Source organism: Schistocerca nitens, chromosome 2, assembly GCF_023898315.1.
Source record: "Schistocerca nitens isolate TAMUIC-IGC-003100 chromosome 2, iqSchNite1.1, whole genome shotgun sequence".
Classification (NCBI taxonomy): Eukaryota; Metazoa; Arthropoda; class Insecta; order Orthoptera; family Acrididae; genus Schistocerca; species Schistocerca nitens.
Genome location: NC_064615.1, coordinates 1,002,007,419 through 1,002,025,489, shown reverse-complemented (window position 1 = coordinate 1,002,025,489; position 18,071 = coordinate 1,002,007,419). Strand labels below are relative to the sequence as shown.

At 41.1% G+C, this 18,071-nt stretch overlaps 1 protein-coding gene across 1 annotated transcript in view; it reads right to left on the bottom strand.

Annotated features, from left to right (window-relative positions):
- Positions 1 to 18,071, bottom strand: part of LOC126237330 (outer mitochondrial transmembrane helix translocase) — a 125,442-nt gene that overhangs the window by 65,314 nt on the left and 42,057 nt on the right. The window contains exon 3 of the mRNA XM_049947301.1: positions 15,486 to 15,672. Coding sequence (XP_049803258.1) covers positions 15,486 to 15,672 — 187 coding nt within the window. The remainder of the gene's footprint in view (positions 1 to 15,485; positions 15,673 to 18,071) is intronic.

Sequence of the window (18,071 nt, the reverse complement as noted above, 5' to 3'; positions counted from 1 at the left end):
GTAAAGCTGCATGCCGTCGGGAAAAATTATGGCTATAGTCTCCCCTTGCTTTCAGCCGTTTGCAATACCAGAACAGCAAGGCCATTTTGGTTAGTGTTACAAGGCCAGATCAGTCAATCATCCAGACTGTTGCCCCTGCACCTACTGAGAAGGCTTCTGCCCCTCTTCCACACGTTTGTCTGGCCTCTCAACAGATACCCCTCCATTGTATTATTTTTAAAATGACTAGTAGCACCTTCAGAAATAATGATCTACTCTGCCCTTGTTTGCAGTTTGCACATAGACCTGTCAGATGCAACAATTTTCTTAATTAGTTAATTTTCCTCTCATGTCACATATGTAATTTCTACAGAGTTATCTGCTATGTCTTCAGAGGCACCGACTTATAAAAAATATTGGGCAGATCCATACTGGGGGTCTTGCCCCAGGAAATTTTCTAAATTTTAGATGAAAAATACTGAGTTTTAAAGTTTTTTAAAAGCATTTTAGAGTCATATGATCAACATTAAAATCCTGAAAACTGGACTTTTGATAACTCGACACTCCGGGGAAACTCGACAAGCCTGGCATTTTTTGGCTTTTGAAAAAGAAACAGAATAAATACACAAAGGATTTTCAGAAAAAGCTAATTTAATTTACAGACTATTACAAAGCAGTGAATATATAGATCTGGAAAGACAAATTATATTTAAATAAATGCTAAACTATCATTAAAAGAATAAAACAAAATATTGCTGTTGCACAGTAATAGCACTTAGAAATAGCTAATTTAAGCTTACTCTGAATAAGGCTCAGGGTTCATTGAATAAAAACAATATCTCAGTTAATACAGTTAGTGAAGTTAATACAGTATGCCTAATACTTTCAGTCAAAAAGAATGAAAAAAGTGGGTCTTAATTCGGTCTTATATCCTAGAAATAGTTCAAGCATTTGAAAATAACTAATACAGTACTATAGTAATACAGTACTGAACTCTTACTAGTACAGTAGAGTCCCGTTAATTCTAACTGGGACCGGACCTTGTTCGGATTAACTGGAACTACGGTGACGAGTTTCTAGAATGAAGTATACCAAGCAGATAAGTAGGTACACCACGGTAACAAATGGGAACAAGTGTGGGAACAATGGCTCACCACTCCCTGCCCTTGTTGTTGTGCGTTGTTGAGACTTTTGTAGTGTCTAGTCATTGCAATGCCAGCTGGCTTGCAAAGCACTTGGTTATGTTAGTTATTGATCGCTGGCACACAGTTTTATTGTATTCAATCAGATGTAGTGTATGTATTTTCATCATGAGCAAATGGAAACATACAACGTTAACTCTCAAGCAAAAACTGAATGCTTTGAAATGGATAGAGAGTGGTGAGAATCTATCTAAACTAGCAACGGAACTGGGTGTTGGTAAAGCAACCATTTGTGATTGGAAGAACAACTGAGTGAAGCTTGAACCGTCCTGTGCAATGTCTTCGGGAAAACACTAAATTCGGCAGACTTTTAAACAGTCCCAGTACGATAAAGTGGATGAAGTTCTTTTCCTTTGGTTTACACAAGAAAGAGAAAGGGGAACTTCTACGAGTGGAGCACTGGTTCAGGAGAAGGCTGTTTACCTGAATAAGTTAATGAATGGTGATGAGTATTAGTGTGAATACGGGTTGGTTGGACAGATTCAAAAACATCATGGAATCCATCAACTAACAATTACTGGAGAGAAGCTTTCTTCTGACCGTGATGGACCGAAGGAATACTTGGGTGAGTTTGAAAAAATAATAAGAGAGGGAAAGTATTGTCACCAAAAAATTTATAATGCTGACAAGACTGGCCTTAATTTTAGGGCATTGCCAACAAAAAGCCTGGCATCAAAAGCAGAAGACCATGTAACTGGTTTTATCGTGTGACTATTAGCGTGCAGTAACACTGCTGGTAATCATAAACTGCCTTTAACACTGATCGACAAATCTGCTAGGCCCAGAGCTTTTAAAAACTGAAACATGATGTCTCTGCCCATATATTATCGCAACCAGAAAAAAAGCATAGTTTCACGGCCAGTTGGTTCCCTCTGTTCTACGGTTTTCTAAGGAAAAAATCATTTGTCTACCTGTGCAATCATTTTGATTGCTAATGCACCATTTCACCGCAGCACTGAGGAATTGTGTGATGGATAAAGTGTGGCGACGTTTTTGCCGCAGAATGTTACACCACTTCTATAGCCAGTGGACCAGGGCGTACTGCAAATATTAAAACTGATTTACAGAAAACAATGTTTAAGAATGCTGATTCAAGATGATAGCAATCCTTTAGTGGACAAAATAATAAGACCAATGTGAAGGATGTTTATTGGGCCGCTGAGGCATGGCAGAATATTTCAGAAAATACTCTGAGAAAATTGTGGAGAAAACTGGACATTTCTTGAATTTCAGGACAACCTAGTTGAAAATGAAGAGGAAAATCTACTACAAATGATACAAACAATCCCCGGATGTGAAGAAGCCAGTGAAAGACGTAGATGAGTGGATGGCAGCAGATGAGGCATGTGTGGAGAACCTTACTGATGCAGATTTAGATGTTGCTGTGACAAGACCAGGAAGAAGTGGACTGCTGTGACGGAAGTGACAATGAGCCTGAAAGCGACAAAGGAGAATTGGTGCCGCACAGTGACACAGCAGAAGCCCTTGACCTCGCACTACGGTATCTGGAGAAACAACCCACTGCTACACCTGCTGATTTGATGTTTATGAGACGATGGCACAACTATGCTTCACAACAGACTGTCTTCATTAGGCCAAAAAACAATGAGTTTTTGTCATCTAAAAGTAAGGATAAATGTCAACTGTATTATAGAAAGTGACAGCTTTTCTTTCATTGTTATGCATTGTTTAAACCTAATCTTTCCTCACCAATTTTTCTGATACATGTTTACTGTATTGTGTAAATTAAAATAGTCTTCTGTACCGTATAGTCTTCCGTACTTTGATATTTTGAGCGTTCGGACTAACCCGAGCGTTCTCTGTTTAACTGCTCAAGGTAGTTATCAGATAAAGCACTTATAAAAATTTCACTGGATTCTTTGTCCCTGCCACCCGTTATGAATGTTTGAGTCTCCCAGTCTATATCCGGCAAATTAAAATCTCAACCCAGAACTATAACATGGTGGGGAAATCTACTCGAAATATTTTCCAAATTATCCTTCAGGTGCTCAGCCACAACAGCTGCTGAGCCATGGGGCCTATAGACACATCCAAATTTTCACATTTCGGATCACAACTTTTTGACCTTTAACTGTTACAGTTAGTGTCTCTCTTGGCAATCTGGTGAGAACAGTCCCATTTATCTTCCAGATGAAATAACAGCACTAGTTGAACTGAGCTGCTTCTACAGGAAGACCATAATAGGGGTCTGGTTTTCCAAAGAATCTGATTAAAGACCTCACATTTCTTGATTTGTCTACCATGTACTTAGTGGCAAAAAATTTTTTCTTTGAAAATTTCTGTGGAATAATAGTAAACACTTACACCTTTTCACTGTGGGATGCTCAATATTCAACAGCTGAACTGATATTAGTGAAAAATTCCTAGCAAGGGATGCAAGAGTTCTTCAGTTTTTTCTTCTGAAGATGGAAGAGTGTGGTCACCCATAGCTTTAGGAACAACTCTGCATTTTCTTGATGTGTAGAGCTTACAACTCTACTTCATTGACCACAGTTTCTTAACAGGACTAACACCCACCTCTGTAGTTGACTGATTCAGAGTAATTCTTCCTCTACTGATGCAAAATCTGCACCATGGGAGGCTTCACCTTGTTCAGATACTATCATTGTTGTTATTCTGTCAAAACATTTATAAAACAAAAAGTCGTCACTGGAAACATCTTCACTTTGAAACAGAGTCTTCAAATGAGAATACTAACTCCCAACCTGAATAAAGTGTTTTTGTTTGTCTTATATATCACCATTTTATGGATATGCAAATAGTCAGCACACTTCACTCTTCTGTGGCCCCAGCCAGAAGACATTTCAAACAGTCCTTTTCACAAAACACACTGCAAACTGTGACAACTGGCAAATTCCTCATGAAAACACAGCACTCGCTGGATGTTCTCAGATTTCTTAGTAGCCTCTTCAGTAAACAAATTAGCACTTAACTACAATACAGAAACCTGCAATGAACAACCACGACAAGAAACTGACAAGAAACTACAATGAAGTGTAAGAAATATCTGCAACAAAAAGTGATAAGAACTAATTGCAACAAAGACACTAGAAATAAACATTTAACAAAGAAATTAGTAAGAAACAACTTCAGTGAAGACATACGACTTGAAAGTTTAATGTTTTTTAAACAAAAGTTTGTTCAACCTAAAAGTGGAGGCTCTCCTTTTCAGGGAATGTAGAACTATATGGTACTAACAAAAAAATCCATATTTTATGGATTGGCATTTTTGAGAAAAAAAAATCTGTAAATTATTGAAGTTCTGAACACTATAGTAAAAGAATTGACAGATTAGCCCAAATGGAGGATTTCTTTGTAATCATAAAACAATTATCTTTTAAATAAAAAACCCAACAAAATATCTAGAACTGTTCCATACACAGAATTTTATAATTTTTCCAAAATTCGCATCTTCAAAATGGTATGCGCAGTGTCATCTTTGGAGGGCTGTATCTTGGAGCAGAAATTGTTTGGAGAAAGCTAAAAAATACATGTTTCTTACTTGTGAATTTTAACATATGCTTAATTCAGTAACATCGGAGACTACGAAGGTAAACTGCTTACCTGAACTGATATGGATTATGCCATACAGTATAGTGTGTCTTGTTGCTGGTGCACTTTACATAAAAATACAATCTCTGGTATTTCTGCCAGATTTCAAGACAGCTTTGTTTTGGAAATTGTCAAAAGCATCTCACATTTAAGTTCATACTCAACTTCAAGCTACTGTAAAATATTGCCAATCTGAGATTTTGCTTTCTTTTAAATTTGATATGCTTTTTTTGTTGCTTCTGTAACAGTTTTCTGACCTGTTTTGTGTACCATGGAGGATCACAGTTCTGTCATATCAATTTTGTGTATCTATTCCTCCACTGTGTATGCATTCCTCCACTGCCGTTGATACCATTTCTTTGAATTTAAGCTACAACTGCCCTACACTTACATAGATGGTTTAGGATTAGAGATTGTCTCTTAGGAAGAGATCAAGCAAACTTTTATTTGCTTTTTGAATAGATAAATTGTGTGTATTTTTGGTGGGTTGGGTGTTACAGCATTCAGTCTCACTATAATGACCTTGTGGTCACTAATCCCTGTTCCATCATGATGCTCACCTTTGCTTAAGATTATTTGTTGCAGAGGTCAAGTTTTTGCAGCCATTTACACGGAGTTGTTTCCTGAACTAATTGCTCAAAATAATTCTCAGAGGAATCATTCAGTACAATTTCAGATGATGCTTTATGCCTATCACTACCTCTACACACATCATTACTAACATATCGAGGGCAGTTGAGTGTGGTATCTATTTGAAACCTGACAAGATTTCTTTGAAATTTTTTAGCAATTTTAGAGTCAGGGGATCAGTAAAAGGAACCCATTATTTACTTAGTACAGTTGTCAAATTACTTGCTACCCATAATAACTTACAGGAACTATCTACTTCAATTTTACTATAAGATACACATAGTAGGAAAGGTGCAGTAGTGTGTTAATAACTTAGCAGTAATGGAGACCACTCATTGAACAGCAGAAGCATTTAGTCGTCAACAGGTAAACAATGAGACAAGAGTGCACACACACAGACAACTAATTTGGCAGGTGGACTAGGCGGGGTGGATAGAGGTGGTGAGAGGCAGGAAGACGAGTTGGGGCTGGTAGCTTGTGCCTCAGATGCAGGCAGCCAGTTTTCTGGCTACTAATGCTGGAGCGAAGGGTGTCAAGTGTACAGGCTAGGCATGTCATGCACGACTGCCAGAGCCAGAGGGGAGTTGGTTGGTTGGATTAAATAAAGGAGGGGGGAAGGAACAAAACTACAAGGTCATCAGTCCCTTGTTCTGAATAAGACAATGCCACAATTGCAAGAATAAAACAAACGAGACTGACAACACAAAACAGAATGAAAGGAAAATCAAAAGAATGATGATGGGCAACAAACGTGTAAATGGACAAAAGAGGGACAAGAAAACCACAGAAACGGGATGAAGAGAATAAAACAAGAGAGCACGCGACCGTGGCTGGCCGACCACGAGAATAAAAACTAAAAGCCAGCCACTCTGCGACACATCACAACATCCAGCCTAAAAGCAAGACACAGGGACAAAGGACATGCGCTAAAACTTAAATCAAACGATAAAACCCACCCTCACAAATAAAATGCAGAACTAAATGAACCAATGAGGTGTTGTCAGATAAAATTAGCTTAGCAATGAGTCCGGTAACCCAAGATTCCATCACTGGGCAGTCAAAAATGGGACAGTGCACCAGAAGATGGGCCACTGTCACCGGGCACCGCACCGACACCGAGGCGGGTCTTCACAGTGCAGGAGGTGACTGTGGGTTGCCCAAGCCTGGCCAATGCGGAGCCGGCACCAGACAACCAATTCCCTGCAAGAGGCCCACATGAAAGACTTCCACAAATTTCTAGTCTCCCTAATGACACGCAGTTTGTTGTGCATACTGTTATGACATTCTGTCTCTCAAAGCCAAAAAACCCTGCGGCGTAAGTCAGAACGCAGGTCAGGTTCAAGATGCCCATCTCCAGAAGTGATTTCCGCGTAGCCTGTTTGGCCAGCCCATCGGCAAGTTCGTTTCCTGGAATTCCGACGTGAACTGGGGTCCAGACAAACACCACTGAATGACTGGACTGTTCCAGGGCATGGATGGGCTCCTGTATGGTTACTACCAATGGATGACGACGGTAGCACTTGTCAATAGCTTGTAGGCTGCTCAAGGAGTCAGTACACAGGAGAAGTGACTCGCCTGAGCGTGAGGAGATGCGCTCAAGAGCATGAAATATGACCACCAGCTCTGCAGTTGAAACACTGCAACCATTGGGAAGGAGTGCTCTTCTGTATGTCCTGCATGAACATAGGCAAAGCCAACATGACCATTGGCCATCACTATAAACCACTTCATCGCCCCGGTACATGTCGAGAATCTAGAGGAAGTGACAGCAGAGTGTCACAGTGTTAACAGAGTCCTTAGGGCCATGTGAAAGTTCCAGGCGAAGCTGTGGCCCAGGTGTACACCATGGAGGTGTATGTGAATGGACCTCAAGTACAGGTGGTAAAGGGAAGGATTCCACTTCAGACAGAAGGGATTGCATGCAAACCACAATCGCTAGCCCTGAGCTTGGCCGCTGATGCGAGAGATGGGCTGCTGCAGATGGGAAAAGGAGACAGTAATTTGGATGCGCACGAGAACTGTGAACATGTGCAAAGTAACTCGCCAAGCAGTTATGCATGCCTAACCTTCAATGGTGGGACTCCGGCCTCCACCAGGACACTGCTCAATGGGCTCGTTCTAAAGGAACCTGTTGCTAGGCGAACGCCACAGTGGTGCACTGGGTCAAGTAAACGCAACGCCAAGGGCGCCGCCAAACCATAAACCACACTCCCATAGTCAAGGCAGGATTGAACAAGGGTTCTGTAGAGCTGCAGCAGTGTAGAGTGACCTGCACCCCAGTTGGTATTGCTGCTGCAACAGAGGGCACTGAGGTTCTACCAGCATTTTTGCTTAAGCTGACGAAGGTGAGGCAGCAAAGTCAATCGGGCACTGAAAGCCAGTCCTAAGACTCAATATGCTTCCACTGCAGTGAGTGGATCGTCACTAAGATAAAGTTCTGGTTCCAGATGAACAGTACAATGCCGACAGAAGTGCATGACATGACTTCGCGGCAGAGAACAAAGCCATGGGCTACAGTACTGGAGGAGCAGTAAGAAATGCAGAAGTCATCCGCATACAGAGAAGGCAAGATTGATTGTCTTACAGTTGCCAATGGACCATTAATGGCCACTAAAAATAGACACTATGGGAGGCACCCAATCTTACACAGAAAGTATGGAGAGACAGGAAATTTTGGATAAAGATTTGGAGTGGGCCTCTGACACCCCACTCGTAAAATGTGGGAAGGATACGATGTCACCAGGTCCTGTCATACGCTTTTCGTAAATAAAAAAAGGTGGCAACCAGGTGCTGGCATCTGGAAAAGGCTGTGCAGATGGCAGACTCGAGGGACATCAGATTATCAGTGGTAGAGTAACCCCGGCAGAAGCCACCCTAGCATGGAGCCAGTAGGCCATGTGACTCCAGAACCCAACCCAACCGCCAACACACACACACACACACACACACACACACACACACACCATAGGTTCCAGCAGCTTACAAAGAACATTGGTGAGGCTGATGGGCCAACAGCTATCCACATCAAGTTGTTTTTTACCGGGTTTGAGCACTGGAATGATGGTGGTCTCCCACCATTGCGATGGAAAGACACCATCAGATACAGTTGAAGATGACGAGGAGAGGTCACTTTTAGTCAGATGAGGGATTTTTAATCATCTGATTGGATCTAATCTGGCCCAGGAGCTGTGCCAGGGCACTGAGCAGCTCCCACTCTGTAAATGGGGTGTTCTAGCATTCACTGTGGTGTGCAGTGAACGAAATCATTTTCCCTTCCAGGTGCCGTTAGAGAGTGTAAAAGGCTGGGGGTTAACTCTCCAATGCAGAGGCTTGGGCAAAGTGCTTGGGCAATCGCATTTTCATCGATAGATAACACACCATTTACGTTAACACCGGGACCCAGCCAGTGCTGCAAATCGAGAGATCAATGGCCGAATATGTGGGGGTGGGGTGGGGGGGAGGCACCTATATGTAAGAGGCAGAGGTCAAGTTGTGATAGTAAATTTTCGACATCTTTGCCTTGGCCAGTTAGCACAGTGCCACCCCACAACAGATTAAGAGCGTTAAAATCTAGGAAAGGTTTAGGGAGTAGATCAATCAGTGCAGCCAATGTATTCAGGGTGACTGCACCATCTGGAGGAAGATATACGTTGTAGACAGTTATTTCCAGGGTCGTCCTTATCCTGACAGCCACAGCTTCAAGAGGAGTTTGAAAGGGCACAGGTTCACTGCATACTGAGTTCAGGACAGATGCAAACTCCACCCGACAATTATAGTCGCTACAGTTCCTGCAATATCCCTTATAGCCGCAGAGGGCAGAGTTCCGCATTGCTAGAACTGGGTTTTATGGAGGGCAATGTAGAATGCAGGTGTAAAGCTTAACAGTTGCCATAACTCAGCCAGGCGTTGGAAAAAACCGCATGGAGGATGAGTTGATCGTGAGGCTGGGAAGACACGGAACATTTAATGAGGCAGTTTACGCCTCAGGGTCACTTGCTGCCACCAATTTATTTCCTGAGCAGTGTGTACCTATGGCGTCTGAGGGTCCTGCGAGATCTAGGTCCTCAGCAGACACCTCATCCTCAGAAGCAAAGCTCGTAGGTAGCGGTGGTGTGGGTGCCACCCCAAGTCCCTTGGTCTTGGGGGTCTTCTTTTTGGATTTCTCTCATTGCTCCTTGGGTTTCTCTGGCTGGGAGGGCTTGACTGATTCAGTCTCTGGGACTGAGGATGATCGTGAAGCCCTACGACCAGATGCTTTTGTACTCTTCAGCCACTGGTGGGTGCCATCTTTCCCACTAGCAGAAACCTACCTGGGAAGGGAGTGACCCAAGGGATCCCTTCCTAGTGAGAGGTGCCAAAGAAGACTTTCACTTCTCCAGCTGAGAAGTGGGGACTGGTGTCCGTGATGGTTAGGGGGGCAGTGCTCCCGAGGTAGGTGGTGTGGGAGCAACAGGGAGGGAACTGCCCTCCACCATCAAAGGGGCAGGTGTAGTATTCCGGCTCCGAGAGCAGACCGGAATTCGCGGAACGGATGGGGATACAACTTTTCTCCTAGCGGTGGCATAACAGGTGCTCATAGCCACACGATGTAGACACTCAAATTTCCTCTTAGCCTCAGTGTAGGTTAGTCAGCAGAGGATCTTTTAACCCATTATTTCCCTTTCGCGCTGTAAAATCACAGTGTCTGGTGAGCAAGGGGAATGATGCTCTCCACAGATGGGAGGCAAGGCACATGGAGTATTGGGATGTGATGGACATGCACAATCTCGACGTGTAATGCTGGAAGTACAGTGGGAAGACATATGGCCAAACTTTCAGCACTTAAAGCACCGCATTGGGGGAGGTATATATGGCTTGACATCACAGTGGTAGACCATCACACTGACTTTCTTGGGCAATGTGTCACCCCCAAAGGCCAAGATAAAGGCACTGGTGGCAATCTGATTATCCTGATGGACATGCCAGACAAAATGAACCTCTTGGCACTAAAATTGGCACGCAGCTCATTGCCAGACTGCAAAAGAAGGTCCCTGTGGAACACAATACCCTGGACCATACTTAAGCTCTTACGGGGAGCAGTGGTATCAGAAACATCTCTCAACTTGCCACAAGCGAGTAATGCCCCCACCCTAGTGGGTGGGGGGAGGAGGGGGGGTTGGGGTGGGGGTGGGGAGAGTTCGGGAGTTGCCAAGAATCAAATGGACCAGACACTGGTTTGTGATCTACTTCATCTCCACCAGTGCTCCCCCTGCAGATCCAGGGGTTAGCATAGGCCTGAGGTATTCCTGCCTGTCTTAAGAGGTGACGAAAAGGTGTCTCCCTGGGGGGGGGGGGGGGGGGGAGGTCGGGAGTTGCCAAGAATCAAACACAAACACACACACAAAATTTGAGTGGCGTTATGTATGGGCTCCTCAGGGGCCAAGTAATCAATGGATTACCTCTCCCAAGCCAGCAATCTGGGAATTAATGATCCAAGAAAAAATTTTTTCAAAGTGGCACAGTGCACCACTTTGTTGGAAGGTCACTTTACGGGGAAGTTGTGGCACAGTATGCAACTCATGTCTATGTAAGTTGCTGCATTAAATGTATTCTGTGTGAAGATGGCTGGGCCTATAATCCTCCACACAATCAGTTTCATAGCATCACATTCACACTATGTGGTTTGTGGTTCAGTTCCCTATATGTGGCAACTGTGCATGCTTATCAAGCCAGAAGTGTGGAATGGAGCCTCAAAATTGAGGACTGCTACATTTTCATCCATTTTTGCCAGACTTGATTCTGCAAATGCTTTCTGTCACAGCTTGTCCTCAGGATTTGATTTTATGATGAAGCTACAGTTGTTATGCTCACAGGCTCAACCTTTTGTGGATGACTATTGTCAAACAAATTAACTATAACTGCCTAATTGCTTGTCAGACTGACTTACGAGGGCTACGCTGGAAGTACGTAAGAAAAGAACTCTAGTCTCAAACTGTGGGCTTGGCGTTGTGGCTCAACATCAAAAGCAAACTCCCAGTTTCCCAAAGCCACTTGTCCCATTTCTTGATTGTTATGTAAGAGGGAACATCGTCAGTCATAGTCCATACTCACACCGAAAACAGTGTTGTAACAGTGTGAAGGACAGTACATCCATGAGAGAGAGCATACAGAAGATCATTTGCTGTAGAGACCTCATGGCCACTGACACGTGTGTATCTCAACACAGCAGTTACATGCATATTCACACGGTAAGAACTGCAACAAGCTAACACAGGAAAAATTGAGTTACCATACTTTTAGAAGCAAACCACCAATAAATATCTCAATTATGTTTCAAGTTATTTCATTTTATATTCTTATGTGTTTAACCTGGACACCTATGTAACCCCCCCCACCTGCATAGTTCAGAAGAGCTGGTGGTGCAGGGAAGGATCCAGATGGCTCAGGTTACAAAGCAGCCACTGAAATCTAGCATGTTTTGCTCAGCTGTATGTTGCACCATTGGGCGGTCAACTTTGCTTTTGCCCAGTCTGCTGTTGGCCATTCATGCTGGTCATTAGTTGGTTGCCATAACAAACTGTGCAGTGATTGTAGCAGAATTTGTATACATTGTGACTGCTTTCACAGATGGTGGCCCTGCCTGTAATAGGGTAGGATAAACCTGTGACTGGAATAAGGGGTACTGGATGGGTGGACTGGGCAGGTCTTCCACCTGATTCTTCCATAGAAATTAGATCACTATGGCAAGGGGTTGGGAGTGCGAGTGACATAGGAATGGACTAAGATGTGTAGGTTGGGCAGGCAACACAATACCACTTTAGGAGCAGTGAGAAGGATCCTGGGTATAATGTCCCTATTTTACGACACTGTGATAGAATGGTGAAGGATCTGGTTTAATTGTTTGTCCAAAGGATGACAAGGGGGGTGCTCCTTTTTAGTCAATTCAAAGGGGGAATGGGAGCACTAGGGTTGTTTGAGTACATGTCATGGGAAATTTATTTGGTGACTAGGTCTGAAGGATATAGCCTGTCCATTAAGAGCCTCTTGAGACATTTTGCATACTGGGAAAGGAGGCAATCACTGCAGATACACTGTCCATAGGTGGCAAGGCTGAATGGGACTGATTCTGGTGTAGAGGGGATAATAGCTGTTCTATCACTCCTCCTTAATCAAGTTTAGGTCCTTTGTAAAAATTCTGGTTGAACTTAACTCCAGCTTTCACTGCCCATAACAGTTTTAGTATCAGTGCTCTCTATTGGCTCTTGGAGCTCTGGGTTTATCTGACACTAGTTCACTTAGTGAGATTTAAGGAGACTAAAGCCACAAACTCTTAAAAATTGGTATTAAATTTGAATCAAATTGCTATCCCAGATAATCATGTATAGTTCTTGAAAAAGTCATTAAAACTCACTGACAATGACAAATATTATAAACTCCCATTACACAAAGATTACATATTTTAACTATCCAAATGAAGTAGTCCAGCACAAACTCTTGCTTGCAGAGAAATTTATCAGTTTTATGTTCTGTGAGCAGCCTCTGTAACTCACTAAAATGGAGGCCACACACAGTACATAAAACTGACAGGCTTCTGTGGAACTACAATGGATTTGAAGACTGTCAAAAATTTGAATGTAACCAGTAATAAGACAAATTCAACAACACACTACAATAAAATTTTCAGAATAATTCAGTTCTTGCACATTTATCTCCATGTGACATGTCAATCTTTCATAAATACTGTCTGAATGTATTTTAATCATTCTCTGAAGATACATAAAGCGTTAGAACATTGTTAACAAGAATCAAAACACAGGAACAACCACAAACCAGTCACTAAATCATTTTCTACATATGACCCTTGATTCTATAGGTCACATCAGGGTTTCATCACTCTTACAGATACTTACAAACAGCTCATAAGGTCACTATCACATATGGCATTATTAGACTGGAGATATGTCATATGTAATGCATAAGCGTCTACAGTGGTTCTTGTGTTGCAATGTTTCCGGTAGTTATATTGTAAAGTACCCTGTACACTTGTGTACCTCAAACACACATCAGCAGCTGTCAGGCTGGCCATTCTGCCATTTCCAATCATACTTTTGATTGATAAATAATTCAATACTGAGAGCTTACTGCAGCAAATCACTTGTGACCTCACAAAGTGCATTTCTGAACTTTGTTTAGTGTCTGGCTAAAATAGGATTTAAACAGGTGTTAGGTAGTTGTCATATCACAACTCACCACCTGCTATATGACAAGGTGCATTTTCAATGTTTTGAAGTATGTTATACATTATTACTTTTTTATTTTTCATCTTTTTTTAATCAATTAGCTGCACACTTGAGTAAAATGTCAGCTGCTGAGATTTTCCACTTGCCATTGACCAAGAATGGAAATAAATTTTAAGAGGAAGAGCACTCTTGTGAAATTTAAATCTAGAAACACATTATTTGTAACATAATAAATGAGGAGTGTTAAAATATGTGTTGCCAATATTATTTTGACTACCACAAATCATTCAAAGCTATTATATTTTGAAGCATACTGGGTGAAGCCAGCTAAGCAGCCTAAAATTAAGGAAGAAAGTAGACTGCTGACTGTACACATTTCATTCAAAAATGCATTTTTATCCTAGCAATTTTCTTAACTGTGGAAAGGATGTTTAACACCCAATAACATGATAAGCAACTGCCTATTGGCTACAACTATGTCTCTTCAGTGTTTTAGACTTTATTACTATCATTTCTTCTGTATTCATTTCTTTTCAGAGCAAAATGATCTCATATGGATCTACAGCAGTGTGTTCCAACCCAAGTGCCCACAGACAAAGGTGGGCAAACAACTGATATGCAAGCTATCAGAGAGCTGGGCCATAGCCTCAGCAGTGCACCCAACAGCAAGGGCAGGCAAATTACTTTCTCGTACAAAAGAAAAGGCATGAATATGGCATGGTCTTTTGAATTATTAGCATATGTAATCTAATCCACATTTAATCACTGACCATGTCAGATCCTTACTTTAGAACAGTATTCCTGTATATTAATTGTAATGACGACATTTGATGATAATAAATGTTAGTAATTACGTATTAGTTTGCTTTACCTGCAGATTATGTTTCACGACTGCACCCATTAACCCTTTCACTACTACACACGTGCTCTGCTTCCTGTGCTTAGCGTGGCTTATTTGTGGCTATAATGCTTGTCAAATGCTGCTATCTGTGCTGAGAGATGGTATTCTTCCACTAATTTTTTTTTTTAATCTAAGAAAATTATTTACTGAAAAAATTTATTTTTGCAAATCTTAAAGTAAGATACCTTTGCTTGATAAAGAACTGAATTTCTTTCCGCTATTCATCAAAGTTACTGCACTGCATCACATTAAGTATAACACTGCATGAAATTTTGAGAAGAGTCTGCAATGGTAAAAGTGCATTGTGTAGACTGCACGTGGTTGATTTTAGCTTTTAAATTGTAGTATCTGAAATGTTGGTAAGATATCAATATTTTGTTTAAAATCGAGAGCAGAATGATATTTCATTCTCTAGGTACTGATTTTTATAACCTGCTGACAGTTGCATGTGAAATATCCATTTCTGTTCCTGCAGATCAAGAATTTGTAGCATGCAAAGCAGCAAATACGTTGTATGATAAACACACTAAACCTATTTTATTCACCGAGATATAAGCAAACTTGTCGGGAGTGGGGGGTGGGTGGGGAGTGAGAGGTTGGAAGCTCAGGATGCAGACAGACAAGAGCACTGTAGGAAAGCTAAGCCGTGTTTGTATAAGTGTCCACAGGACCTGGGAAGCAACAGAGCAGTATATGTATACACGTCCACAGCAGCATAAGGGTTAACCTACATGTTGGTAACAAAGTTTCACCGCACATTAAAATCGTATGCTCATAACTGACTGCATGAAATGTTTACATTCAGGAACAATATTTGAGATGAGTCAAGAGAAAACCGACTGTGCCTAAAAATAGCATCAAAAGAACACTTTAGTGCTAAGACACAAACAAATGACTTATGAATGAACTTTCATCAAACATGATTAGTTATTTAGACAGGAAACATCAAGTGAATAACCAAAGTTACAAGAAAGCCAATACCTTTCGGTGGCTGTGTTAGCTGGGAATCTGCAAAAAGTTCCTTTCGCTGAATTGGTAGTATTACAGTCTCTTTCAATTCTTGAATAACATCATCGAGTCCAGCGATGTCATCCCACGATACATTTATCTCTGTAGGATCAACTAGATGTGCAGCAATAACCATTTCATATTCTGTTAAGCTGAGTTTCTGGAAAAACCAAATCATAATGACAAAGTAACTTCCACACACAAAAAGTTTTATAAAATAAGATTAATCAACAAAGATAGTTTGTTTTGGTGGTGGTGGTGGTGGTGGTGGTGGTGGTGGGGGGGGTGAGGAAGAGATGGAACTAGTATAAACATGGGGAGAAACGTAGTCATGTATAAACTAATGCAAGTGAAAACTGTCAGTATCTGATACTTTTATAGGAAATTAGTCACCTACATCAGAACCAATGGCAATTGCAGATACTGACAATTTTTTCTGCATACTATTGAGAGATTTGTTTTGTAGTGTATTCTGTTCACAATTTTGCTCCACAACAATTTTCATACTTTTACTGGTGCCTTAGTTCCTCAGGTTTCAATGAAAATAGTCTAAACTGCAACATTTAATCATGGAGTGGTTACACAGTCAGCAGCAGAAATTACTGAACAAACTTTCACCTACATACCACAGAGAACATTCTACTGAAATTTACAAATGCTCTTTAAAATGGTGTGTGTAACACCACACAGCACCATGTGATGACAACAGAGGATGCTGAATATTAACAAGAAATTTCTTTTTGCTGAATTCTCACAGGTATTATAACAATTTTTAGTTTGAAATTAAAGAAAGTTTCCTGTAGTTAAACAATATTTTTAAAAAAGAATGTAAATTCTGAAAATTGCTGCAACCTGACTAAACTAAGTTATATCCATTATGCCTTTCTGCCTTAAGAGTCGCAGGGTGGTCGGGAAAACCTTTAGTCTTAAGACAATACTGCTCAATGGATATTAATTTAGCCAGTCTATTTTCATACTTTTGTAGCAGTGAGGAACTAAGGAGCCTATTTCCTTACATAATTTTATTATTCATGCAGTTAAATGGCAAAATCCAAATGGATACACCTTAGACAGTAACAGAGAAGAACTTAAACTTGGAAAAGTGAGATCAGAGGAAAAAGCCCAAAGGAATGCAATTCCACTACGCCTTGGTTTCATCACATGTAATGCTTAAATTATATATTAATTCCATGAGATATCCACAGTTCATTGTTAGCAGAAATGAAACCAATGAGCCTCAAGAATTTTCACCTTTCAATCTCTCTGGACCACAAGACAATGAGAGGTCAGTCTGAGATGTGACTAGACTTTCCCCAAGTATTTACAGATCAAATTCTTCTCAGGCCTACAGTCAAATCAAACTGCTGTCTGCACATGCGTGGAGGCAATACGCAAGCAGTCAAATGTTGCTGCTGCCCCTTGTGCAAGAAAAACTGCAGCACCACTAGTGATGACAAAAACGATATACCGTTAAAAATTAATACAGCCAGCTGATTCACATGCCCTTGTTCCTTCGTATCCGATGAAACATGATTCCAAGTTTTATTTAGCAGGTATCCATTATCATGATTAATGATATTACCTTTTAGTCTGTATTGAAATTCTTTTAAAACACAATCCCAATAACACAAGGAGTTTGCAATCACTTGTGTCCACTGTATAGCATCAAACATCCCGCTGCAAGACAGTGCTCAACCAATGAAGATTTGTCAGGTTGTAATAATCACATATGACGATGTTCAACACACCTGTCACTGACAGTACAAATGGTTTGGCCAATGTATGGTATATTTTATCACACTCACATGGTATTTAGTAAATGCCAGGCTTCCTCAAAACTTACATCATCCTTAACAGAGCCAAGAAGTGCTTTAGTCTTAGCAGACAGAAGTAATACACATCTGATATCATGTTTATTCAAAACCCTACCAATCATGGCATATTTTCTGCATATGGAAGGAAAGCCACAGAACTAAAGTCTTCAGCTGGTTTATGTAGTGGTCCAAACTCAAATGTATGTTATTTCCATACCTACTTTTTGATTAATTAAAATCAACGACAAAGCTCTGCCATCATGTACTGACATCCATCTATTTTTTTATTCAATGACAAATATTATGAACAGACTGAGGGTGGTGTTATAGCAAGTCCATTATCCCCCCAGTCACTAATCTTTCTATGGAGGACTGAGCATATGGCCCTGAAAACATACTTTTGGAAGCCTACTTGTGATATGTTTCTTGCTTTGCCACATGAAGTAGACTCTTTGTACTGGTTATTGAACCATTTTAACTGTCTTCATCCTAAAATCAAATTCATAATGGAGATTGAAAAGGAGGGGAAGTTACCCTTTTTGATGTCAATGTGAAAATGAAACAGAAAATAAAATCATTTTTATGTAGAGCTCTAATCAGATAGCATTGAAACACTTCCATCTGCACCTGTATTGTCTGACTTTCAGCTGCTACAGAGTGAAGATTCATTGCCACCGGGTACAAGCCCACCAAATGGGAGGAAGACAGGAGGTAGGAACTACACAGATACAGTGCGACACATTGC